The following is a 27,694-nucleotide window of genomic DNA, read 5'->3' as shown; positions in this document are numbered from 1 at the left end:
ACGGTATGCTGCGCTACGCGTTACCCCATGTTATAGAGGAGTACTCGCGTTGTTTCCTATTACAGAGTGGCCTATTCCTGGTGGAGTACAGGGATCTCCACTGGATCTTCTACCTTGTTGGGGCACGTAGCTGGTGAGCATCGGCCGCTGCAGCAGTTTTCGGTCATCGCGGGATGTCCTCTGCCACATGGAATCCTTCTGGGGTCATCAGCATTTTTCATCGCTGGACGTCCTCCCTGACGGGTCAGGGACAGGACCACTGAGCGCCACACACCTGCCTGGTAGGTAATTTTTCAGCTGGTTGCTCTGGCATCGGACAGGGTCCCGTAGTTCCTTCTGGGTCCAGGTGTTCTCGGTATTCCCTTATATTCTCTGCTTAGTTGTACTACATGACAGCGGGGCAGTCCCCTTGGACCTTGCCGTCGTTTGCACCTGTCAGGTACTTTCTCCCCCTGGGAGTTTTCAGTACGCCGGTCGCGGCTGGTTTCTACATTCTGTGTAGTCTCACCCGGCTTTTTCATGGCGACTTCTGCATTCCTTATGCATATGGATGTCTGTCAATTTAGTGGTACATCCCGAGCTGCTGTACTTGTCCTCTCTGGGACAATGTATACAGTTTGCTAGTCACTGTTCTTGGAATGGGTAGTTGTCCATGGCCAATGTCCCTTCCCCTATGGTAGTTTCATCTCTCCTTTCCTGGATATTCTGGCTTGCGTTGTCTTCTGGTGGTTCAGCTCCTGGTTCCTTGTGAGCCCATCTCCTTCTGGAGTCCCTGGTCCCCGTTTATTTGACCACTCAGGTTCTGCATGGCAATCGTTTTTTTTTTTTTGGGGGGGATCGGGGCCTGGGTTGATTGTTCCCTTTATGGGTTCCAATAACCTTGTGGTCTTCTTGGGATTCGTGTCTCTTTTCCCATCCTCCCACGTCAAGTACCTGGTATTGAGTGGTTTAGCACAACGGTTTGCAATTCCGCCGTAGGGTCTCCTTCGGGAGGGACCTCCTCCTGTTGTAGAACCTTTCCTCCTTAGGCGGTTGGAGTACTCTCCTTCTACTTCCATGTCTTTCAGTCCAGTGTGTCCTGCTGAGATTTCCTGGGCCTGTATCTGGTTCCTTTTTTCCCTGATGCTTCACATGCCCAGAGTTTCCTCTGGTCTTACGCTTCACAGTGATATCTTGTTTTCCGAGGCTCGGGCCTCATCTCCTGTTTTTGGGACGCAGGTCTTACTCTTTTTTCCTGGCTTTTACCTACAACCCCCTCCTTCTCCAAGGGTTGGCGGTTTCCTCTAGCAGCCTTGGGTTTTCGCCTTTTAAATAGGGCGCATAACTTCATCATCTGCCTTGCGGTGAGGGGAGACCTGCTCCCTTCACATGTGAGCCTTGCTACGAGTGTGGGAGGAAACCCATGCAAACTCCATGCAGATGTTGTCCCTGATCAGATTTGAACCCAGGAGCCCTAACCTGTGCTTCCACTGAGCCACCGCTCTGGAAGCAAATAACATTAGGAGCTCCAAAGGACTTAGTAATTATTAATGACTACAGGTTACAATATTGTCCTGACCATAGTAACTTGAAACCACATTTAACTTGCAGTACCAATCTGTGGGACATATCTAATTGGCTGGAAGATCAAGCCAATCAGCATGGGCATTTCACTGGTAATAGTGTATGCACTGATTGGCTTCCACTAGTGCTTCTCTACAGTACATTGTCTGTACTGCTCTTTCTTGAGCCAGGATGCCTCTGGTGAAGGCGGCTTTTTTATTTTTCTGGTACGTACTACAGAGAACCCAGAAGATGTTTGTGTCCGATACATAAAACATGATTTACAGATTTCCAGCAGTGCATCCTGACTTTTCTAGGTAAAGTCTTGTTCTAGCAGTATGAGTTCAGAACTAATTACAAGTTGAGGTATTTTCAACTTAAAGGGTTTATCCCATGACCTAAGGGTACTTTCACACTTGCATTGTGAAGATCTGGCAGGCAGTTCTGTCGCCGGAACTGCCTGCCGGATCCGGAATTCCGTGTGCAAACGGATAGCATTTGTAGACTGATCCAGATGCGGATCCGTCTAATAAATGCATTGAAACACCGGATCCGTCTCTCTTTTTTGTTAGCATTTTTAAAGGTATGCGCAGACCTGAAAACCGGATCAGTTTTGCCTGAACACTTGGTGCCGAATCCGGCATTAATGCATTTCGATGGAAAATAATGCAAGTGTTCCGGAATTTTGGATGGAGAAAATACCGCAGCATGCTTCGGTATTTTCTCCAGCCAAATACCATAAGAGTGACTGAATTGAAGACATCCTGATGCATACTCAACGGATTGCTCTCCATTCAGAATGCATTAGGATAACGGTCCATTCACACATCTGTGTGTGTTTTACGGATCCGCAAAACACGGACTCCGGCACATTTTGCGGACCGCACATAGCCGACACTTAATAGAAAATGCCTAATAAGAATAGGACATGTTCTATTTTTTTCGGGATCAGAATTGCAGACCCGGAAGTGCGGGTCCGCATTTCCGGATCCGGGCAGCACATCATGCAGCCCCATAGAAATGAATGGGTCCGCAATTCCGTTCCGCAACATGCGGAACAGAATTGCGGACGTGTGAATGGACCCTAAAACTGATCAGTTTTTTTCCGGTATTGAGCACCTAGGACGGAACTCAATACTAGAAAACTTTAACGCAAGTGTGAAAGTACCCTAATGTAAAAAAAATGAAAGCTAGAACCAGCCCTGTACCTCACATGGATCCAGAGATCTCCCCATTCATTGCTCTGCTAGATTTATAGCAAGCTGACAGCTCAAGGGGAGTGTCTTTTCTGCTGCAGCTCAGGGGGCGTGGCTCAGCTCTCCCTATCACAGCTCAGGAGGCAGGTGAAAGATGGAACTGAGCATGTGCGGCCTTCTCAGCGAGCAGGTCAAAGAAATAAGAAAAAACAAACAGCAGGTGGCATTTTACAGATATATTTTATTGAACAACTCGGTAGCTATGCAAAATTTTTAATTACTTGCCATTACAACAGTTCAGATCCAGGTGGTGGTTTGAAAACTGTAGAATACTTTTAGTGGGACAACCCCTTTAATGCTCATTTTGGAACAAACTAATATTTTACATAGGAAAATGATTCTATGATGGATCTTTTTTTCAGGCAGCCTACTCGGCACCATAGATAAACATGTAAGACATAGAGACATGTAAATGCAGGAATGTTTTTGTTTGATTCACCACACTGTATGTTTAGTCAGGCCTGACTACTAAACTCCTCTTTGTGCTTAGATCACCCAATTATGATGGGATTCGAGCCTTTGGTCAACCAGAGGTTGCTTCCTCCAACTTTTCCTCGTTATGCAAAAATAATTAAGAAGGAAGAAATGGTGAATTATTTTTTTAAATTAATTGACCGGATGAAAACTGTGTGTGATGTAGTCACCTTAACAAACCTTCACAGTATATTGGTAAGTATATGGTTTACTACAGGAATACTTTATCTGCATTCAGCATATTATGCCATGTTACATATGTGTATTTATTATTACATTTTAAATGCAAAATCAGTATCACCTACAAGTCCTACCCAACTTCCACTCTTTTTCCACTGCAGCATTTTAATTTGTCATTGGTATGCCATGCTAGAAATGGTGACCTGTAGATAATTCACACCTCTTGTCCTGGTATACATGGTCATGCTCTACCAGCTCCCCCCCCCCTAGTGTACCATGTTGTGGACATGCATTTATTTTATTTTTTTGTACTTATTCCTCCCTGTTAAGCCTTTTCCTTGCACCCTCCTCACTCATTTTGTAATGGCAAGTTGAGATACAATTCCTGAAGCAGGTCCTTTATTCTGCTTTACTCAGCTACTTAACCCCTTCCTCATGCAACAATTCTACTTTTTTTTTTTTATATATATAGATTTTTTTTACCTGACATATTCCGCAGCACTGGAGTACAAGGAGGAAACCCACGCAAACACAGGGACGACATACAGACTCTATGTAGACTTTTGACCCCACCTCTGCAAGGCACCAGTGCTAACCACTAAAGCTGGGTTCACATCACGTTTTTCCCCATCCGTTTAACGTATACAAGAAACGTATACGTTAAATGGATGTCGACTTATTTTTCTGCTCACATATAAAGGCTTGAGTTTTGCAGGAAAAGTTGGATTTTCTATTGGTACCATTTAATATTGCATGCAATGTTGTGGGAAGTGGGGAAATAAATGTGGTGGAATTGGAAAACAAGCAAATCTGGCGGCATCTTTAATTACCTGACATCCGCAGTTCATGTATGGCGGGTGTCAGGAAGGTGTTAAGCAATGAATATGCCTTTAAAACTGGCCTTCTAATTATTTGCCTGGTTGTGTGCAGTGACCTTCAAAGCTTGAAGCCCAGAAGCAAAGCTTGTAAAGGTAATGGCATACTGACTCTGGAGGCATATCATACCATGGCTATGGGGCCTGGGTGGGAGGGGTCCCAGGGATCAACTTCTTCTGTTTCCAACATAAATCCAGAGCATTTCTGGCTTAGAGTGCATAGAGAATTTTACACTTCCATTAAGTATCATGGTAGCTGTATATATTCCTGTGCACTGAGCGTCCCCTCGTAGTGGCTGCAGGCAGTATTACAACGTACTATACAGTCTGAAGCGATGCAGGAGATTAAGAACAATTTTGGGGGGTTTCTCAGTGTATTCATGCCAGATGTCTGGTGTAAATACATTGAACGGTAATTAACAGTGCCGTACTTATGACGTACCTGTTCCACTTTTTCTGATGTAGAAGTCGAGTAACGTAGGTAAGACGGAGCACTTTTTTATGAAAGATTTTCCACTTAATAAAAAAAAATATTGTAATTTGTCGTACAATGTTCAATTTTGCTGTGAGGCCCTCCAGCCAGAGTTCTTACGTACACCCTTGTGTACCGAGGTCTGTGGCTCCTAGAGACAAATTCAGGAACCAAGAAAATCGCTGTGTATGGAAACATTTGAATATTCTAAAGCAGTTCTGTAATATGCCTCTCCTGTTTCTCTGTATATTTGCAGGCATAATTCAGTTTCAGGGTCATGTCTGGGAAAATTCAGTCTCGCGAAATTCAGTTTCCCTCAGACTTCTCTCCCAGATGCCAACAATGGAATGCATATACAGTGGATAGAATCTGTTTTCTGTCCCCTAGAAAGGAGATGTCCTGTCTCTGAATCATTATCCGCACAGCTCGTCTCCTTTTCTTAGTCTGTCTGTACGCACCCTAATAAACTTCATGCACGTGGTCGTGTCCGTATTTCGGTCCACAAACACCTGCAAAATACAGACAGTGTGCGTTCCGCATTTTTCTCACTCCCTTAAGTAGAAAGGACTATTGTCCATAATATTGACCGGAATAGGACATGTTCTGTAATTTGCAGAATGGCAACATGAATCCGCAAAACATATGGATGTGTTCATAGCCCCATAGAAATCAATGGGTCAGTGTGCCATATGCAAAGTAAAAAAATGAATGGTCGTAAGAGGTGTTTTTAAAAGTTATGGACACCTGCACGTCAGTTTTTTTTTTTCCCCCCATAATTTTGTTAATTAGTTATTCTCAACTGTGCTCTTCAGCAGTCTGATTTGAACGGGGTAGAGCATCCTGCAGTGTGAAATCTGTTTGTAGCCCCTTACTCTGCTCTCCTGAACGCTCATAATGTTGACCTCTTTACAGTAAAATTAAAAAAAATGCAGCTTGGAAGATTGTTCAGGAGAGCACAGATAATGGGTACAGAGTGAGCGGTCGCAGCGCTCGTCTGCCGGATTTCTCTCTCTGAACACATGCAGGCTGCAGAAGATAAATTTATTGAGTATTGCTAATAAAAAAACTATTACAAGCATGCTTTTTATCACCTAATAAACACAACTAAATATTAATGAAGAATTGCTGTAATTGCAGTTCTCTGAGCAAAGGTTCATTAAAACAACTTTTTTTTGCCAATCAAACTGATCGAGTATTTTTTTCTGCAAATAATATTGAATATTAAACTATGTGCTTGTGTTTTCAAGGATTTCTTCTGTGAATTTAGTGAGCAGTCCCCCTGTGTGCTTTCAAGATCTCTCTTGCAGGTAAACATTTTGCCATTCGTATCATTAAAGGGGTTGTCCAAGTTATATTTATTGATGACCTATCCTCAGGATAGGTCATCAATATCAGATCGGTGGGGGTCCGGCCAGCGCTGCCTCTTCTTCACTGTTTACCTTCTCGCCGTTGCATCTGCAGTGGTGAGCAGGTGTAATTACACCCAAGCCATTGAAATGAATGGGACGGCTTGGGTGTGATTACACCTGCTCACAGCTGCACATGCAACGGCGAGGACGCGTGCCTCCTCTTCAAACAGCTGATCGGTGGGGGTGTCGGACCCCCACTGATCTGATATTGATGACCTATCCTGAGGATAGGTCATCAATAAATATAACTTGGACAACCCCTTTAACTGTTATTGTGTGCATTGTCATGCTAAGATATTTATGGATACATTCTGTACGTTGGGGACAACCAACCCTTTTGTAGTTTTGAACTGCAACAGATAGTTTGATATTTATTTCCTCTGCAGTGAAATGAGTAGTACACGGCCATTGGCATCTATTACATCCACCTGACAGAACAGCTCTCCATTTCAGCTCATAGAATGGGGAGTGGTTCCCCCCCCCCCCCCATAATGTCCAGATGCCCTTATAGTATAAGACACTTCCTTCTGATCGCTTTTAAGTATAAATTCCTCATGCTAACATGCTCATTTTCTTACTCTATAGACCACTTTTTTGGTGGATAACAAAAAAGTTTTTGGAATTCATCTAATGCAAGACATGATAAAAGATGCATTGCGGTCCTTTGTGAGCCCCCCTGTCCTGTCTCCCAAGTATGTATTTTAACAGTTTTTTGCTTATTGGCAACAGCTACACCTTTATTAGTCTGTTCTTGCATATAGTGTGCTTTTCTCCTAGATGCTGCCTATATAATAATCATCAGGCCAAAGACTACATAGATTCATTTGTCACCCACTGTGTACGGGTAAGTGTGTGTTTATACGACATTCTTTTTATACATACTTCTTTCAAAAGTGAAGAAACGTATAAGATAGACCATTGATTCCAGTTATCTTTTTCCAGCCTTTCTGTAGCCTAATTCAGATTCATGGTCACAACAGAGCCCGCCAAAGGGACAAACTTGGGCATATCCTCGAAGACTTTGCAACTTTACAAGATGAGGTATGTATTGCTTCCATAGTTTATATATTTACCTGCTTCACATTTCCCAATGCTTGTTGGCCAATGTCCCCATCATGCAATAGGATATCCCAAAAAGAAAGTAAAAAAAGTCAGCCACCAGATATGCAGAATCACCTATCTATTATTGCCATGGATCGCAGAAAGCATTAGATAAAGCAAGTCAATTCTCATTTTTAAGAAATTCAGTGACAATAACTGAGTGTTACTATTCTTACCTTTTATGTTTCACATACATTGGTTCATTTCTCTCCTTTTTGTTTTTCCTCCATAAATGATCAGCAAAAGAAATGGTCATTGAACTGCATTGGATTTTTAAAAATACTGTTGGCTTGTTGCAGTTAACAGTGCCACTTTTATGGATTCTTTGTGATTATAATCGCACATCTCGCTCCAGGTGGCCAATGAATAGTTAATGCAGTTCTTCAGTGTGGGAGCCCTCAGCACCCCAGAGCTCAGTTTCATGCAAGCTTAAAATGCAAGGCGTGGAAATGTTACCGAGTTCAGTTTTTGCTGCAGCCACATGACCAAATGAAGATTGCAATGCTGCATCGGATCTGATAATGGTCAATGGGGTCACGATGTGACAGTCACAAAGAATCCAATGCTTAGACATGTGGTCGCAAGTCACGTGCAGCCATAGGCCACCATGCAAGTTGCGTGTGACTGACTTTTCTGTGTTTTTAAAGTTAAATGACAGCTGTAAAATAGACTTTTCTGAGACTTGCTGTTGTACGGCGCATGTCACTATGTAGCCCCAGTCTCATGCTGGGAGTGATAATACACTAGTTGCTGTCTTGTGTATTTGTAATGAATTTGTCTTCCAGGCAGAGAAGGTGGATGCCGCTCTCCACAGCATGCTGTTGAAACAGGAGCCACAGAGGCAACACTTGGCGTGTTTGGGAACCTGGGTGCTTTATCATAATTTGCGAATTATGATCCAGTATTTGCTGAGTGGTTTTGAACTGGAACTTTATAGTATGCATGAATACTACTATATCTATTGGTGAGTATTTTTATTTTTACAAAAAGATGTCATGAAACCATTAGAATATTTTGATCTGTCTCAGGATTGTTCTAGAATACGGTGAACTTTGCAGGCTTTTATCCATATTAGAAGTATTGAACGAGAAAAAAAAACACGTATTCAATATGAAAGTACAATTCAGATTCTTTATACCAAGGATGGACACAACACTATATATCAGGGACAACTTTGACTTTATACTGGCATGTCAGTGCAATCTTATACTTGATGGCACTATTAGTCCAGGTTCCCCCCCCCCCCCCCCCCCCCCTTCCCAAACTACATATTTTGACACCTAGGATATATTCTTAATTAGGTGTAGTTTGTGTCAAAATCAAATGGTTTTCTTGTTTTTATGCAATAAATTAAAAATGCAAATTTCTAATATATTTTGTACAGTAATTCTTTATAGTTAAGGGTTGTCCAAGTAAATATTATATTTAGGGGTGCACCGAAATTCCGGCAGCCGAAAATATCGGCCGAAAATGCACCTAATCCACTTCGGCCGATATTGTTACATATCGGCCGAAAATATGGGGTGTGGGATTTGTCACCCACCATCTGCGGGCGGGCGCCGGGCGGGCGGTTTACTTCGTCACTGCATCTTTATTTTACCTTACAATCGTGAGGCTCCAGTAACTAACAACTCTGCAGGCAGAGCGGAGGCCGGCGTAACGTCCCTTACTCACGTGACGCGCCTGCTCCGCCTCCTTCATTCATAAAGTGGGCGGAGCAGGTGCGTCACGTGAGTAAGTGACGTTACGCCGCCCTCCGCTCTGCCTGCAGAGTTGTTACCGGAGCGTCACGATTGTAAGGTAAAATAAAGATGCAGTGAGTGATGCTGTGAGCAGCAGGGCCGGGGCTGTTATGGGTAGGGGGATCGGTCTATGGCACTGCTATGGGGAGGGGGGATCTGTGCACTGCTATGGGGAGGGGGGATCTGTGCACTGCTATGGGGAGGGGGGATCTGTGCACTGTTATGGGGAAAGGGATCTGTGCACTGTTATGCCCATAACAGTGCACATATCCCCTTTCCATAACAGTGCACAGATCCCCCTCTCCATAACAGCGCCACCCACAGATCCCCCTTTCCATAACAGCGCCACCCACAGATCCCCCTCTCCATAACAGCGCCACCCACAGATCCCCCTCTCCATAACAGCGCCACCCACAGATTACCCTCTCCATAACAGCGCCACCCACAGATCCCCCTCTCCATAACAGCGCCACCCACAGATTACCCTCTCCATAACAGTGCCACCCACAGATCCCCCTCTCCATAACAGCGCCATCCACAGATCCCCCTCTCCATAACAGCGCCACCCACAGATGAATTTCATTCATGAAAAAGAATTATTAATAAAATCATTAAAAAAAAAAGTATTTTAAAAGTATTTGGGCAAAAAGGCAGTTTCGGTTTTCGGTCAAGGGCATCCTGAATTTTCGGTTTCGGACCAGAATTTTCATTTCGGTGCACCCCTAATTATATTTATTTTACAAGTCATGGAAAAGTGAACTAAATTTGCCTTGTTCATGCATTAAAAAAAATTGTCCTTTGGAAGATTTATTTTGTTTACTTAGGCTACTTTCACACTAGCGTTCGGGGCTCTGCTTGTGAGTTCCGTTTGAAGGCTCTCGCAAGCGGCCCCGAACGGATCCGTACTGCCCCAATGCATTCTGAGTGGATGCGGATCCGCTCAGAATGCATCAGTTTGGCACCGTTTGGCCTCCGCTCCGCTCAGCAGGCGGACACCCGAACGCAGCTTGCAGCGTTTTCGTGTCCACCTGGCCGTGCGGAGCCAAACGGATCCGTCCTGAATTACAATGCAAGTCAATGGGGACGGATCCGTTTGACGTTGACACAATATGGTGCAATTTCAAACGGATCTGACCCCATTGACTTTCAATGTAAAGTCAGGAGTCCCTATTAATATACCATCAGATCGGAGTTTTCTCCAATCCGATGGTATATTTTAACTTGAAGCATCCCCATCACCACCTCTATGTTAGAATATACCATCGGATTTGAGTTACATCGTGAAACTCGGATCCGACAGTATATTCTAAACACAGAAGCGTTCCCATGGTGATGGGGACGCTTCAAGTTAGAATATACTGAGAACTGTGTACATGACTGCCCCCTGCTGCCTGGCAGATGCTGCCAGGCAGCAGGGGGCAGACCCCCCTCCTGTATTTAACTTATTGGTGGCCAGTGCGGGCCCCCCCTCCCTCCCCAGTATTAATTGTAACCAGTGCGGCCCCCCTCCCTCTATATTCATCGGTGGCCAGTGCGTATTCCGAGTATTAAATATGACCAGTGCGGCCCCCCCCCCCCCTCCCTCCCTCCCCAGTATTAAATATGACCAGTGTGGCCTCCCCCTCCCTCCCCAGTATTAAATATGACCAGTGCGGACTCCCCCTCCCTCTATATTCATTGGTGGCCCGGCCAGTGCGGATTCCAAGTATTGTGACCAGTGCGGCCTCCCCTCTTCTCCCCCCCCCCCCCTTAATTAAAATCACCCCCCCCCCCATCATTGGTGGCAGCGGAGAGTACCGATCGGAGTCCCAGTTTAAATCGCTGGGGCTCCGATCGGTTACCATGGCAGCCAAGACGCTATTGCAGTCTTGGCTGCCATGGTTACTTAGCAACAAATAGCAGCATTATACTTACCTGAAGAGCTGCGATGTCTGTGTCCGGCCGGGAGCTCCTCCTACTGGTAAGTGAAAGGTCGCAATGCGCCGCACAGACCTTTCACTTACCAGTAGGAGGAGCTCCCGGCCGGACACAGACATCGCAGCTCTTCAGGTAAGTATAATGCTGCTATTTGTTGCTAAGTAACCATGGCAGCCAAGACTGCAATAGCGTCTTGGCTGCCATGGTAACCGATCGGAGCCCCAGCGATTTAAGCTGGGACTCCGATCGGTACTCTCCGCTGCCACCAATGATGGGGGAAGGGGGGGATTTTAATTAGGGGGAGAGGGGGGAAGAGTTTTCCGAAGTGAAAAATCAGATCTGAAATAAACAGTTATGCAAACGGATCCGTTCTGAACGAATGCAAGCGTTTGCATTATAGGAGCGGATCCGTCTGTGCAGACACCAGACGGATCCGCTCCTAACGCAAGTGTGAAAGTAGCCTTATATAGTATCACGTCACCCCAAAGTGCATATCCACCTGCTGAGCTGAGTGTTGGTGGTCTTGCATGCTCCATCATTCTCCCCACTGTGAGATCTCCAATCCTATTCTAGCTGCGTGGGGGGCTACTTGTATAGCACATGGAAGGGGTTTATGGCGTTGTGGACAGAAAACAGAAATGGTTTGTTATACTACCTAGCAGCCCACATTGTCAAAGATTAGCAGTGGTCCTGACTCCTGAGGGGGACACAGAAGGAGAGAAATATGTATTTTGGGTGGAAACAGTGCAAAATAGGGTGAAATAGCAGTTAATAGCATTTCAGACTTCTTATGTGAACCCCTGTTATCCCACTGCTCTACTGCCTCATACTCACAGCATCATGACCCACGGTTGGGCTAGAACGTACAGCATTATAGATCACTATGAAGCAGTGAGTTAGGCTCACATGAGCTGTGGTTTAGGAGATGTGGCCATTTCATGGACCACACACAGCCATGTGAAAGCCACCTTACAATGACTGGCTACAGTGCATTGGTATAGAGGGTATACTAATGCCTTATAAGTGATGTCTCCTAGTGGGCCTCAAAAAAATAAAATAAAAATTAAAGTTAATAAATTTTATTTTGTAAAAGTGTTAATAAAACCCACATGCATGTATGGTATTGCCGTGATCCCTTATAGTAAAGATGACATGTTATGTAAACAGTGTAAAAATGAAAAAAAAAAAATCATTCCTGCCTCCCCCCTCAAAAAAAAATAATAAATGCATCCCACGGGTACCAAAATGGTACCAATGAAAACAAAAATCAAGACCTCATACAGCTACCTCGGCTGAAAACTGAATACGTTATTGCTCTTGGAATGCAGCAAAATATATATATATAAAGTTTTTACCCAAAGAATAAAAGTACGGTATCATGATAATTATTCCTGACAAAAAATACTAGAAGTTAACAACTTAGCGGTATATGCATCCCAAAATACTAAAAATGCAATCCCCCTTGCGAAAAACAAGCCCTCATATGGCTACATCGACAAAAAAAGAAACAATATAGCTGGAAAAAAACAAAGAATATAATCCAGGAAAATCGATAATTGTCCTTCATTTGAAAATAAGTGTTTTTTTTTGTTAGTTTTTTTCGCCAAAACCCCTGTTTTTAGGCAGATTACAAGTAGAGACTTGCTGTCCCACAGGAAATTTCCTAAAAAATCTATTTTCCACTGCACCTTTTGTAGTAAAATTTGTCCTTTGTTCAAAATTTAAAACTGTTACACCTATCTTTTGGATAGGGGGATAAGTGTCCCCATTCACTGACAGGAAGTAGAGGTCTTGAAACATTTAGTGTATTAGGAAGATGCATAACATTTTGTTATATAATAAAAATGCTTTGGGTATGTTCCCATGTGGTGTAAATGTGTGCAATGACTCTGCAGCCTTGTACTGCAGCACTGAAGTGGAGGAGATTTTAAGAAATGACGCCCACATGCTGCAGATAGTCTGCACCGGAATCCACACACAACTTTTTTAAATCCATGGCATGTCAGTTTATGCTGCGGGTATCTGCTGCAGACACTGGCCTTTGCAATGCAGATGGTGAAATCTGCAGCGTTCCACAACTGAATTTAGTGGGGATTCTGCGGCTGTGGATTTTTCCGAAATTTGCTGCAGAAAATCCAAATAAGACTTGCCATTTGGGAAACATACCTTTTTTAGATCCAGTTCTGTGAAGCACATAAGAAATGTATATATATTTTTTTTCTTATGGTCCTCCCACAACTAAATTGTCGTACATAGGTATCTTTCTGAATTCCTTTATGCTTGGCTGATGTCTACGCTTAGTCGGGCAGATAGTTCTCAAATGGCAGAAGAGCGCATAATGGAAGAACAACAGAAAGGACGCAGCAGCAAAAAGACTAAGAAGAAAAAGAAAGGTAGCTCCTTTATTACGAGTAACAAATTGTGTATCTGACCAGAGAACTGTGCGCCTAAGTTCAGCTACCAGACCTGCAGTGATGAGCTGACTGCCAGTGTGACTGATTGCTACCCTTGAATAAACATGTAGGGGGTCATTTACTAGGGATCGACCGATATAGATTTATTTTTTTTAGAGCCGATACCGATAATCTGTGAACTTTCAGGCCGATAGCCGATAAGTTATACCAATATTTTATCTCTCATAATATATATTATATTAGCTGGCAGTCACTGAGGTGGTGGAGATTTGCATTTGGCCAGAGTATATTATAAATGTAAATTATAAATTAATAAAGCCCTTAGTTGGTAGTCAATTTATAATTTACATTTATAATATACTAGTGCCAAATGCCAATTCCCTTCCCCCCCCCCCCCCACTGACTTTATTAACCCCGATCAGACCTCATGAATAAAATTTAAAAAACTCCTCACCTCTCCTGCGCTGCGGCTCCTCTTCATCTCCGGGTCCGGCGTCTCGCTCCCCTGTGTTCTCCGGCCCCAACAAAGACGACCAGGGAGGGTGAGTATCGGAAGTGCTTGCTGCGCTTCTTATCCGCTTCCGGCACCCAATGCATACTAGTGAGCGCTTACATAATGGAAGCGCTCACTAGTATTCTCTTTATACGCATTATCGGTATATCGGCAAGGTTGGATGTTGATACCGATAATGTACAAAATCCTGAATATCGGCCGATAATATCGGTACTTCCGATAATCGGTCGATCCCTATCATTTACTATGCTGAAATACGCCTAAATTAGGTGTATTTCAGGTGCAGATGCCACGATCTGCAACTTCTCCCTGCTAATGTCAGATCTAAAATAGTGGCGGGGAAGGGCTGGTAGGCCCGTCTCATTCACCATTTTCTACGCCTGCTTTAGGCATAGAAAATGATCTAAAATAAGACAGCAAGGGAGCTGTCTTACATTTAGAACTGGCGCTGGATGCGCTGAAGTTATGGAGAGCCTGGCTCCTCTTTATAACTCTGGTGGATCCACCGCCAGTTTAGGGCTTTATTAAGACAGACATCTAAAATGGCAGTCTTAATAAATGTTCCCCGCTGTGTCTATATACTGCATATATCTTTTATAATGCTGACCTATTGAATGCGGCTCTTATTTGAATATTTTTCAGTTCGTCCATTGAGTAGAGAAATAACTCTAAGCCAAGCGTACCAGAACATGTGTGCAGGGATGTACAAGGTAAAAGAACTTGTGTGTATTGGTAGTGTGTTGAACCTGCTGTGGTTATTATTATTGTTATTTTCTCGCCCAGTTTCCTTGGGGGACACAGAAGACCTTGGGTATAGCTCATCTCCATAGGAGGCGTGACACTAAGTGAAAGCTGTTAAGCCCCTCCTCCACAGCTATACCCTCAGCCTGGAGAGAGAGACTGCCAGTTTTTGCTTAGTGTCCAAGGAGGCAAGACACTCCCTGCTCTGCAGGGCTGTTTTCTCCTTGTTTCAATTTTTGATTTTTACTTTTTTCTTTTCTTTTTGTTCCAGATCATCAGGGACAACAGAGACGCACTAGACCTCTCTGTTTCTCCCGGGGTTGAGCTGCGCCAGTGCCGGTCACCCGCACTGCTGCCTCCCCCACAGAAGGCAAGGTGGATCAGGGCAGCCTAGCTCCCCTACATCCCGCCAGCGCAAGGGTCGCCCGCACGCCAAGTCCCTCTTGCAGCGTCCTGCCACTACGGTGCCAGTAGCTGAAGGGGTGACCCTGCTGGAATGGACCGAGGGTGAAGACTGCTATGGTGAGAGATTGGCTTCTCCAGCCCTACGTCCCCCACCTCCCCACCCTGGTCTCCTGCGTGCCTGACCCCCATACTGGGCCTCTGGTCCCCTGCCGGATCTACGCTGGCCCCTGGGGTGCCGCAGAGCGGCAATCTGCTTCTGCCTTCCCCTTCCTGCCTGGCTCCATAGGACATGCAGCCAGTGGCTGTCTCCCCTCAGCATGGGCACCTGGTCTCTGGGTCCATCCCCCCCCCCCCCCATCATCTCCTTACCGGAGTGTTGCAGAGGCGGTGGACCCAAGGCCTGAGGTCCGCTCCTGACGGGGGGGACTCTGTGGAGTAAGGCCTCGCCTCCGGCCGGCATTGGTATTCCGGTGCGGCCGGCCGCCGCAAAAATCTTATCCCAGGCTCCGCGGCCTGCTAGGCCGCCATTCCGGGTCCCTGACTCTTCCGGCGGCGGGGTGGGATCCCGCGGCCGGCAAGCCGCCATTCCGGGCCCCTGACTCTTCCGGCCGGCGGGGTGGGCTCCCGCGGCCGGCTTTGGGCTTGACTTATTGCCCCAGCAGGCCCCGGCCGACCGTCGGTGCTGGTCGGTGGGGCTCCGCAAATTTTGGCCCAGGCTTCGGCCTGCTGGGCCGCAATTCCGACCGGGCCGCGGGGTGGGCACCCGCGGCCGGTTTGATGCGCCACTCCGCCACAGGTCCCGGCGGTACATGCCGGGCGCCGCAAATTTAGTTCACGGCCTGCTAGGCCGCAAAATTCCGGCCTCTGGTGGAGGGGGCGGGAACTTCTCCAGGCGCGAATTCTTCCCGCCGGGAGGTTCCTCCGCCCCCAGGGGATCGCAGCGCCGCCCTCAAGGCCGGATCCCTGTTAACCCTTTGGGTACAGGCCGGCTCCCAATGGACCTGTATGGTTGGCCCCCCTTTTTTAGCCTCAGAGAGGCTGTGTTTTAAAAAAAATAATAATAATAATTATATATATATATAATATTAACAGATTTCTTGTGGGCTGCGCAGGACGCTGCAGCCTCAGGTGCTGCATGTCTGCATACCCTCTTTCCACACGCGGCATGGTGTTGCGCTCCCAGCCTGCGTCGCTATTAGGGCATTTCCCCCTTTTTAGGCGGTTTTCCTGCCCTCTTCCAGGATACGGCGCTGGCCCAGTGCATGCGCCCCTTCCGTAGGCTGCATTCATCATCTCTCTAGTTATGGTGCCTGCCATGTGCATACCCCTTCTAGGCGGGATACTGCACTCTCCCTGGCTGGCCATGTGCATGGCCCCCTTTTAGGCGGAATACTGCACCTTCACCGGATACGGTGCTGGCCATGTGCATGACCCCCTTCCTTAGGCGGAACGCTGCACTCTCTCTGGATTTGCTGCCGGCCATGTGCGTGACCCCCTTCCATGGGCGGAACGCAGCACTCTCACTGGATTCACTGCCGGCCATGTGCGTGACCCCCTTCTCTAGGCGGAACGCTGCACTCTCACTGGATTCACTGCCGGCCATGTGCGTGACCCCCTTCCATGGGCGGAACGCAGCGCTCTCACTGGATTCGCTGTCGGCCATGTGCGTGGCCCCCTTCTCTAGGCGGAACGCTACACTCTCACTGGATCTGTTGCCGATCATGTGCATGACCCCCCTTTTTAGGCGGAATACTGCACTCTCACCGGATACGGTACTGGCTTGTGCACGACCCCCTTCCATAGGCGGAATGCTGCACTCTCACTGATGTGCTATGCTGTACTTATGTACTATGCTGCACTCTCACTGGTTTCGCTGCCGGCCATAGGCATGACCCCCTTCCATAGGCGGTATGCTGCACTCTCATTGGATTCGCTGCCGGCCTTGGGTATGCCTCCTTCCCTCAGGCAGCATACATACATCCCTCTGTCTGTGGTTGTTTTTTCGCAGGTACGTTGCTGGCCATGTGCATCCCGTTGTCGGCCATATGCATGACCCCTCTTCCGTGGGCGGTGTACGCACTCTCGCTGGATTCGCTGCCAGCCATGGGCATGCCTTCCTTCCTTCCTCAGGTGACATACACACATTCTCACTGACTGTGTTTGTCTCTCACCAGTACGTTGCTGGCCATGTGTATGACTCCCATACATGGCGGGGTGCTCGCACTCTCCCTGGATGAGATGCTGGCCATGTGCATTACCCTCCCTTTTTTCTGGGCGGCATGCTACACTCTCACCGGATACATTGCTGGCCATGAGAATGGCCCTCTAACATGGGTGGAACGCTTGCACTCCCATTGGATACGGTGCTGGCCTTGTGCGTGACCACCCCTCATTCCATGGGCAGATTTTGGCACGCTCATGAGATTCACGACTGTCCTTGTATGGCTGTGCTGGACTTGTACATGTCCCCCTTCATTGGAAGAGTACTTGCACTCTCGCTAAGTTCAGTGTTGGGTGTATTATTGCACACTCGCTTAATGCTAGGATAACCCTGTGCATGTTCCCCTTTCACTAGGTGGACCTCCTGCGTTCATGCTGTATTATAGGGTATGTCCTGCTTCTCTGAAGTAGGTACGGCCCTAGGCATCACTCCCTTTTGGGACCGGCCTTTGCACTCTTGCCGACTGCAGTTTGCCAGGTACAATTCCCCCTTTCGGGGCGGACTGCTTGCGTTCCATCGCATGCTATACTAGGCTTGTGCATAACTCCCTTTCAGGTTGCACCTTGCAATTCCGTACATGCTGTGGCACTCTGTGGCGAGCCCCCTTCTTTCGCTGAAGTAACCTTTTTGCAGTGAGCGGACGTTCTTGTGCATTGTTTGGGCTGTGTATGCCTTCTCCTCCTGTAGGTGGGTTGGCCTTCTCACTGCTTACGGGGCTGCTCGTACGTATGCCTCACCTGCTTCCTGCGGCATACTTTAGTTTTCTTGGGATACGATGCTTGCCGCAAGCCTTGCACTCGTCTCTAAGGAGTTCATTCTGTCCACCTGACCCGGACGGGCTCTACTTGCTCTCTGCTGCACGGAGCTGGGTGGTACTCATTCATTTAGTTGGCCCTTCATCCCAGGGAGTGTTCGTGGTTCCTAGATGCGTGCCCATTCGTCCTTCCGCGGTATTACTTCCCTGCGCTAGTGGTCACATGGTCGAGAGTGCTGTTGTCTGCAGCGCCCCTCGAATTCTTCGTTGGCTCTGGCAGGACTGCGGTTCCCTTGCCTACTGCAATTTCCTCCTCTTCGGATGCAGTGTGGTATGAGTCCTTCCTCTTGGCGCCTCTACGCTTCAGTCTGATCTGCTACCAGGTGCGGGCCGCTTTTCTCGGGAAAGTCACCCAAATTCTCTTGGGTGCTCGATTACCCAGGTCCGGAGGACTTCCACCTTGGGTTCTTCAGGGTATTCGCCTTCTGCGAGGCGGTGAACCGGGCATCTCACAGTGTAGCAGGGTTCTGCTTTTGAGCTGTCCTATGACTTCCCTGTTGCCCACTCCTCCTTTCGGTTGGAGGGTGTTATGCCGGCCTCTGTCTCGACTACCATTATCTCGCCGTCTCTGTTTGGCTCCCGCTCGGTACAGATCACTCCGATGTGGCTTCTGCCCCGCCAGACTTCAGAGGCTGTTCCTTCACTGTCCTCCCCTTCTGGGGAGAGCATGGTTGTTCATGTGGATGGTTCCGGTGTTCCTTTTGGCCTCTTACTGTCTCCCTTGTTCACACTGGCTGTATTAGCTGTGCCTATTTACCGAGTCTACCGCGTTTCTGTCCTCCCACTGAGAGCAGATTGCGTGGTCCATTCTAAGTCAATGGTCCTACTGTAGACTTACCTTCTCTGTAACTTGGGGGGACTACCTTTCGGTCCAGATTGTCCTTTGATCTCCCACACCGGGACTGTAGAACATGGCTACATCAGCATGGATGTTAGCCTGTCTTGTCCTGGCATCTGGCGGATGCTGGGCGGACCCTTTGGTTCCTTTCCGTCTGTCCTTCTGCTCCCCCACTCGGGTGAATAGGGACAACGTTGCTCGGGGGCCGACGGGACCAGTTTTGTCGACCCTTCTGCCCGTGTTACTGGTCTGCGCCTGATCACATTGGGTTTTTCGCCCGCTTGCCAGGTGACTCCAGCGGGTTCGCTACTGTCCGCTCCTGGCTGTGTTTCGTCCAGGATCTGTCGTAAGATTTATGGTTTTTTTGTCTGGGGTTCTGTGGGAAGCTGTGCATTCCCCGCTCTGACTTTTCTCTCCCCATGGTTCTGTCTTTTTTTTTCCAGTCCGGCCTGGGACTGGGATTCCTTGAGGTGTCAAGTGTCAGCGCATATCTTCCTCTTCCAGCGTTCCCCGGCCCTCTGGGCCTGTCAAGACCTTCTTACTCGAAGTGGCTCTTTGGTTCCTCTGTACTGTCCTTCGGTACCGCCCTGGGAACTACATTCTGAGCTCTCGGCGCTCCAATCTTGTCCTTGGAGCCGTTACAGAAGTTCCCTCTACTCCGGCTGTCCTGTACGGTTGTGTTTCCGTATCAGTCGTGTCTCTGACGGGTGCCTGAATGGCCCCCTTTTTTTGTCCGAGCCTTCTGTCTTTCCCAGGACAGGGCTGTTCTACATCCCGTTTCTTCCTTCCTTCTGAAGGTGGTGTTTGCCTTTCGCTTCAACACGTCACCGATTTGGACGTTGTTTGGGCCTGGCCGTTTTTTACTTGGAGATCTCCGACTCTTGTCGACGTTCGGTCTCTTGGGTTTCCTGGAGGCCCGCGCTTAGGGTTAACGGACTCCAGGGTGTTTTTTCCTCCGCGTTATCAGAGTGGCTATTGCTGAGGTTACCGCACCGAGGGCAGGATTCTGCCTTGCTGTCACCGAGAGCGATCGGTGCCTCCTGGGCCGGAGGCATTGGGCTTCGGCCATGCATTTGGGCAAGGCGGCCACAGGTCTATCTTGCACGCCTTACCGAGTTCTACAGGGTGCATACTCTGGCTTTGGCAGATGCTGCCTTGGCCCGCCTGGGTCTGCAGGCGGCGGTTCCTTGATGCCTTCGGGTGCTTCGCCTTGGAGCTGTGGTCCCTCCCCTTTTGGACTGCTTTTGAACGTCCCAAGGTCTTCTGTGTCCCCCAAGGAAACTGGGTGAGAAAACGAGATTTTTGTATAACTTACCAGTAAAATCTCTTTCTCGCTCTTTCCTTGGGGGACACAGCACCCACCCATTCATTGTTTTTCTCTACACGGTTTCCGAGTTTTTTGTTACCCGGTGGGTAGTTGGCTTGTTGGTTCCTTGTTGGACTTTGCCTTTTCTCACTACTTGGACACGCAACTGGCAGTCTCTCTCTCCAGGCTGAGGGTATAGCTGTGGAGGAGGGGCTTAACAGTTTTCACTTAGTGTCACGCCTCCTATGGAGATGAGCTATACCCAAGGTCTTCTGTGTCCCCCAAGGAAAGAGCGAGAAAGAGATTTTACTGGTAAGTTATACAAAAATCTCGTTATTATTTATTATTAAAGCGCCATTCATCCCATAGCGCTGTACATATGAGAAGAGGTATACATACATAATACAGACAATTGCACTAAGCATAAACAATACGAGTTACAAACTGGTACAGAAGGAGAGAGGGCGCTGCCCCTGAGGGCTTACAATCTACATGGTATGGGAGAAGGACACAGTAGGTGCGGGTGAAGTTGGTCATGGCGGTATAGAGGCAGCAGGGTCACTGGTTGTAGGCTTGTCTGAAGAGGTGGGTTTTCAGGTTTCTTTTGAAGGATTCCACTGTAGGTGAGAGTCTGATATGTTGGGGTAGCGAGTTCCAGAGTGTGGGGGATGCACAGGAGAAATCTTGGAGGCGATTGTGGGAAGAGGTGATAAGAAGAGAGGAGAGAAGGAGGTCTTTGAGGATTGGAGAGTACGTGTGGGGATGTATTATTACCTATGATATCCTTGGCGCTTCAGTGAAACTACTAATTTTACTGTCTAAAATGCACGATATTGTTTATCAGCTTAAGGCCTCATACACACGACCGTTCGGTTTTATGCAGTCCGCAATTTGCGGAATGCAACAGGTGGCCCATTATAGAAATGCCTATTCTCGTCCGCAAAACGGACAAGAATAGGAGATGTTATATTTTTTTTGCAGGGATGCGGACAGCACACTGAGTGCTGTCCGCATCTTTCGCGGCCCCATTGAAATGAATGGGTCCGCACCCAAGCCGCAAAAACTGCGGCTCAGTTGCGGGCCATAACAACGGTCGTGTCATGACAAAATACACAATTACTTTAATAGCAAATGTAAAGTAAATCGAACAGTTTATCCATCAAGACCTGAAAATCGCTAAAATAACCTGGCCATAAAGCTTCCAAACGTGTGGTTTCAGGGGTTTATTGTTTAGATGTGAACCCCATAATTTCTTAGTATTTATTTTATTTATGTTTGTCCATTTATATAGACAATGATTGCGTTTGACATGGATGGAAAAGTGAGAAAACCCAAGTTTGAGTTGGACAGTGAACAAGTTCGGTATGAGCACAGATTTGCACCATTCAACAGTGTTATCACGCCTCCACCAGTGCACTACTTACAGTTTAAGGTAGGCTGAATAACCTTTTTGACATACTCTTTGCCCCTCAGTCTAAATCCAGTGGAATATAAAACCTATCTATATACATAAGGAGCTCTATTAAAAGGGTTTTATGGGCTCCAAATATTGATGATCCATTTTCAGGATGGGTTATTAATATCAGATTGGTGGGGGTCTGACACCCTGCACCTCCACCAGTCAGCTCTTCCCTGCAGCCTCCGCCAGAACTGCCACTTTGAACCGTAAGGACCGCTCCATTTAAAGTGTATTGGCTGTACCAGGTTGCTGCAGTTGAGCTACTCTAGTCCTAAGGACAGGTCACTAATACCTCGAGTGAAACCCCTTTAACTGTCCCATCGTATTTTATCTGTAGATTTATTTCAGTAAGTGTAATTTTTGCCAGTGCAGCAAATTAATTCATCCAACATTAGGCATAGACTAGATAGCTTTGAATAGATTGAAGAAATCACTTGTCTACTGCATTTACCTATAAACAGCATTCTCTTCTCACTCCTTTAGCCTTTTGACCTCCCTGCATGTTTTCCATACTATCGTGTTCTCGTTTAAAAAGAAATCTTGTTTAATTTCACTCTTTTTTGGAAATTATAGGAAATGTCTGATCTAAATAAGTATAGCCCTCCTCCTCAATCTTCAGACCTCTACATGGCTGCAAGCAAACATTTCCAACAAGCAAGAATGATTTTGGAAAATATTCCAAATCAGGATCAAGAGGTAAGGTTTTACTTCTCATTTTCTTTGCTTCTTTTATTTAACATACATTCAGGATTTGTGCTCTACAGTAGGTCACATTTCTTCCATATATCTCAGATCCCATGTTCCTAGGAGACACTTGTAATAACTGCAGCCGGTAGCAATGTCCCCAATACATGAACCCCAGTACTATGCAAAAAAAATCGTCTAATTTAGCTTGTTCACATCTAACCATGGCTGTACTCTGTGCAGTTGTTTTTTCTCATATTTGCATGTATTTCTTCAGATGCCTTTTTTTTTTTTTATTGACTTCATTGTGTCTAGGTTGTGTTTTAAGAGTCTGTAACTGAAATGCTTGTTTTCTGTGTCTTTGGAGCAATCGTTTATAGATGTATTCTGTTCTGAATCTTATCTTTGTTATATATGCATGCTCATAAATATTAGAGGCATTCCACCCTGGTTTTGCCCTCTTAGTATTCAGGATTTATCGGCCAGTTGGTTAATCGTGTCTCTTGAAAAGGTTCTTTGAGACTGGAAACCAGTTGTCAGGGGTTCTGACATGGTGTGAAAAAAAAGTGGCTCCAGCTCCATGCACCTGCTTCCGCCACTTCCATTGCCACTGGATCAGGAGTGCAACGTATCATCTACATGCACATCACTGCTGCCAGCCGATCAGTGGCCTTAGTGGTGATCTTGGACACATGCTGTTCCTGCACAGGTCACCACTGAGGCCATTATTTGGCTGGCAGCAGTGGACCCAGAACACTTTGAACGTAGAGGACATGTCACCACTCCTTTACATGCCTGTTTTAATAGCTTCATGCATTCCCCATGTAATAACAATTCTGGAACATCTATTTTTATGGCTTTATGCTGTGCCATTTCTTTATTATTTCAACTAGAATTTATTAATTCATTTCTAGAAGTCTGCAATAAGGGTACAGAGGGGTGTTTACCAGTTTGGGGTGGGGGTCCTTGCACAGTCTCACTCTATCCAGGTCATGCTGCCCCATTGTCAGACTGTGTAGGTACACCCCCCCCCCAATTTGTTGACACCCCTCTGTACCCTTACTGCAGACTGCTAGCAATTAATTCAAAACTTCTAGTAGAAATAATAAAGGAATGGCAGAACATACAGACATAAGAATAGATGCTCCAGAATTGTTACATGGGGAATGTGTGAAGCTATTAAAACCGGCATGTCAGGAGAGGAGACAGGTTCTTTTTAAAATTTTAACCCTTTTTAAAATACTCTCCTGAATTGGATAGGTCAACTCATTCGAACACGAGCTGGCCCTTTTGGATTCCCTTACTTTAAAACAATAGCAACTAGCAAAAAGACAATCAAATAATAAGATGTTTTACTCTTCTGAAACCCCATAAGGTGATATAACATAAACTACTTACACGCAAAACTGGTAACATACACTTTTTAAGGCTGAAATCAAAAATGTTAGAGATGGGTCCAGAAGGAAAGACAAGTACATTGCTGTGAAAAAGTATTTGCCCCCTCACCCGATTTCCAATAAGTTTTCTCATGAATGGCATTGGGGGACACAGAACCATGGGTATATGCCTAGCTGCCACTAGGAGGCTGACACTAGAAAGGAAAAGTGTTTTCTCCACCCAGATGGGCTAACCAGTTTTAGTCTAGTGTCCGTAGGAGGCAGACATGACCTGCTCTGTTTTTTATTGCAGGTTTTCCTGCTTTTTTATGTTCTCTTTTTTTATTTTATTTTTTATTTTTCTTTCTCATGCCTCTGCCTGCTGCAGGATGGGGCTTCATCGTGGACTCCCCTTTAGTAGCACCCCCTGCGAGCGCATACTATTGTACCTCGCCGGTCACCCAGTCCCCCATTACAGCATCCGTAGTGGCATGCCGGCAACCCCACGTAAGTGCAAGTTTGCCGAAGGGGTTACCCTGCGGAGCCTGAAGACGTCAGATGGTAAGTACTCTCCCCTGTATCCCTGCCCCATGGGGTCTCCTGGGTTAGTTCCCCTCTTCTGGCCAGGGGGTGCGATATTTGGGGGGCCTAGGGAGTTTTCCTTTCCCCCCTGTTTTTCCAGGGGGTAAAATTTTCTCCACACTTGTGGGGGGGCCTTTTTCTTCCCTCTCTCGGGCTCCCTTCTCCTCCCTGGCCACCCATACCTCTCCCCGGCCTTCCCTTCTACTTTAGTCCCCGGCTTTTGCCCGGACTAGGCTGCATCTTTTGTGGCCTGACCTCGGGTCCCAGGTGCACCTTTTGCCCAGTTTTTCCCATCCCTGGGCGTCGCTTCCTTTAAGGAGCCCCCACCTGTTCTTTCTTTGCTGGAGGGCCCCCAGTTTCCTGCGGTTCCTACCTGCCGACGCCTTTTCCAGCGGCTTCATTAATCGAGGCCCCGGCTTTTTCCTCGCCTAGGCCGCATCCTCTGCTTCCCCATCCCCCCCTTGCTGCCTGGAATTTTTTTCTTGGCCCCTCCTCGGCTCTTGGGAGGGGAGTCTCCTCCCCTCTTATCCCAGTCAAGCGTGGACTTTTGCCCTGTGGGCAGAGTTTGCTCTTAGCTTCTGCTTCTGGGCCTCCATCTTGTCAGCACTCGTGGATCTCTCCTGCAGCCTTCCTGCACTCTTCTGCAGCTGGTGCAGCACCTGTTCGGGGACACAGCACCTGGAGTCTGGTAGGACAGCCTCTGGCTGGCTGCTTTTCTGCTCTTTTTCAGGCTCCCACTCAGCCCTCATGTCCTTTTCCTGAGAAGACTCCCATTCCCAGCCCCGCCTCGGGGTCACCACGTATTTTACGTGCGCCCCTTGCAATAAAAAGTTGCCATGCGGTCAGCCTTACCCTGTCTGTGCGCAGTGCCTTTTCCCCAGGCCCTCTCAGGATGCCTTGTCCACACCTCCTGTGTCGGTCTCACTGAATGGGCCTCTTCCCTGTCCCAAGCCATAGGGAACCTTGCCAGACTCTCCCAATCAATGGTGGAGTTGCTGGACTGCTTGCCTACCCAACTTGCGGCCGCCTCTGCCCCTCCCATTGACTCCTCTGCGGACGGGGCATGCTCACGTTCAGACACCAGGTCCCGCAAATGACCTCTGGTTGTCACAACTATGTCCCACTCCTCCTTGGGTCACTCCCAGGACAGGTCTGAGGCTGGCGACGAATCCTCCCCTGCCGCACCTTCAGAGCACTGCCCTGTCTGCGACCATGCAGGATCTCTTTAGGGCAGTTAGGGACACTCTCCACGTGCAGTAGGACCCCTCCTCCTTGGCTCAGGAATCCGTATCATTCGCCGCACTAGGCGCTCCGCTTTGGTTTTCCCTAACCATGCAGATCTTGACGCACTCCTGGCCAATGAGTGACGTCACCCGGGTAGGCGTCTTCAGCCTGCCAAGAGTTCTGACGTCCTCTTTTCTGAGGAGTCCATTACTATGTGGTTCCTCCTCAGGTAGATCCACAGGTGGCCTGTCTTGCTAAGGCCACCACACTTCCTTTGGCCGATGCTGCTTCCTTGTCTGATCCGTCGGACAAGAAGATAGACTCCTTGTCCAAGTCTGCATTCGTGGCAGCAGTCATAGGCGGCAAAGGCCTGTGTGATCTGGGCCAAACAGATGGTTCGGTCCTTGCCCCCGGATTCTACTCAGGGGGAGCGCCATCTCTTTGTCTTTCATCTTCTCCAGGTATCCCGGTATCTTTGTGATGTTTCTCTGGAATCGGCCAGCCACACTAGCAGGGCGGCCACTAACTCTGTGGCCATCCGCTGCACGGCCCGGCTTCGTGCCTGGGCGGCAGATGCCGCCTCCAAAAAGGTGCTCATATCACTCCCCTTCCTGGGTGGTAGGCTTTTTGGAAAGCGTTTGGAGGAACTTATTGCTGAGGCCATGGGTGGGAAAAATTTTCTCTCCTGCCCCAGAACCGCTGCCGCCGTCCTTGTCTGCATCGCGATCACAGCGTTTTCGCTCCTTTTGGGATTCCTCCTCCCGTCAGGACAAAAAGACTATTCGTCCTTCCTTCAAGGACAGGTCCTCCTGGCACACCCGCCCTAAGCCTTCAAAACCCCAGTCTGCAAAGCCATCATCTGCATGACTGTTTTCCACCGCTCGAGTCGCCCCTCGAGTGGGGGGTCGTTTGCTCTCCTTTCAGGATCACTGGAGCGCAAGCGTGGATGACCCCTGGGTCTTGGAGGTAGATTCCTCTGGATACAAAATAGAATTCTCCGCCCTTCCCACAGGTCGGTTCTTCCAATCGTCAAAGCCCAGGTCCCCCTCCCGTGCGGTATCATTTTTTTTTTTCAGGCCATTCATTCCCTTCACGCGCGTGGAGTGATTGTTCCTGTCCCGACCTCAAAACGTTTTCAGTGTTCTTTTCGCCCCATTCTGGATTTGGAGGCGCTCAATTATTTTGTCTGTCCGTCACTTTCATATGAAGTCCCTCAGGTCGCTGATTGCTTCCCTTGAGGTGGGCGAGTTTCTGTTGTCCATCGACATCCGGGATGCTTATCTGCATGTCCCCATAGCCCTGTCTCATCAGAGGTACCTTCACTTTGCAGTAGGTTCTCTACATTTATAATTCTTGGCATTGCGCTTCAGCCTGGCGTCTGCCCCGAGGGTCTTTACAAAGGTGTTGGCTCCCCTCGTCGCACTTCAGTGCCAGAGGAGTTGCAGTAATACCCTACCTGGACGATCTTCTGGTGAAGGCTTCGTCCTGGGAGGACAACCTGTCCAGCCTACACATCACCTTGTCCGTGCTATCCCAGTTCGGATGGCTGGTGATCCACTCCAAGTCCTTCCTTGTTCCCAGCCACAGGATGGATTTCCTGGGCATGGTCTTCGACACTCGCCTCAGATGAGTGTTCCTTCCCCAGGACAAGGTAGTGGCTCGTCTCCACGAGCCGTCTCCTCTGTCCATGGCGTGTATGCGTGTTCTGGGCCGGATGGTTGCCTCCTTCGAGGCAATTCCTTATGCCCAATTCCACACCCGGTCTCTTCAGCTCTCAATTCTTTCCTGGTGGAACAAGTCTCCGTCGGGCCTCGAGCGCCCGATCTGCCTTCCACCTCAGGTCCGCCGGGACTTGCGTTGGTGGCTGAACCCCCGAACAGTCTCCCTCGGCAGATCCTTCCTCCCCCCCCCCCCCCCCTGTTGGCAGGTGATCTCCACTGATGCCAGCCTGGCAGGTTGGGGGGCAGTCTTCGGGTCATTCACAGCCCAGGCTCAGTGTTCGATACGGGAGAGCTTCCTGCAGATCAATATCCTGGAGCTCAGGGCCATTTTCCTAGCTCTCTCCTGTTGGACTCGCCTACTCCGCGGTCATCCTGTCCGGATTCAGACGGACAACTCCACTGCGGTGGCTTATTTGAACCACCAGGG

The 27,694-nt window shown here is 47.8% G+C and overlaps 1 protein-coding gene across 3 annotated transcripts in view; it reads left to right on the top strand.

Annotated features, from left to right (window-relative positions):
- The window catches only part of NAA35 (N-alpha-acetyltransferase 35, NatC auxiliary subunit), a 64,961-nt gene that overhangs the window by 26,811 nt on the left and 10,456 nt on the right, over positions 1-27,694 (top strand). For all 3 annotated transcript variants that reach the window (XM_040417011.1, XM_040417010.1, XM_040417012.1), the window contains 10 exons: positions 3,289-3,467; positions 6,047-6,106; positions 6,794-6,900; positions 6,986-7,052; positions 7,151-7,249; positions 8,095-8,273; positions 13,225-13,361; positions 14,539-14,606; positions 21,513-21,653; positions 22,254-22,376. In XM_040417011.1, coding sequence (XP_040272945.1) covers positions 3,289-3,467; positions 6,047-6,106; positions 6,794-6,900; positions 6,986-7,052; positions 7,151-7,249; positions 8,095-8,273; positions 13,225-13,361; positions 14,539-14,606; positions 21,513-21,653; positions 22,254-22,376 — 1,160 coding nt within the window. The remainder of the gene's footprint in view (positions 1-3,288; positions 3,468-6,046; positions 6,107-6,793; positions 6,901-6,985; positions 7,053-7,150; positions 7,250-8,094; positions 8,274-13,224; positions 13,362-14,538; positions 14,607-21,512; positions 21,654-22,253; positions 22,377-27,694) is intronic.

Source organism: Bufo bufo, chromosome 2 (assembly GCF_905171765.1).
Source record: "Bufo bufo chromosome 2, aBufBuf1.1, whole genome shotgun sequence".
In the NCBI taxonomy this organism is placed as follows: domain Eukaryota; kingdom Metazoa; phylum Chordata; class Amphibia; order Anura; family Bufonidae; genus Bufo; species Bufo bufo.
This window is presented reverse-complemented; position numbering and strand designations above follow the sequence as displayed.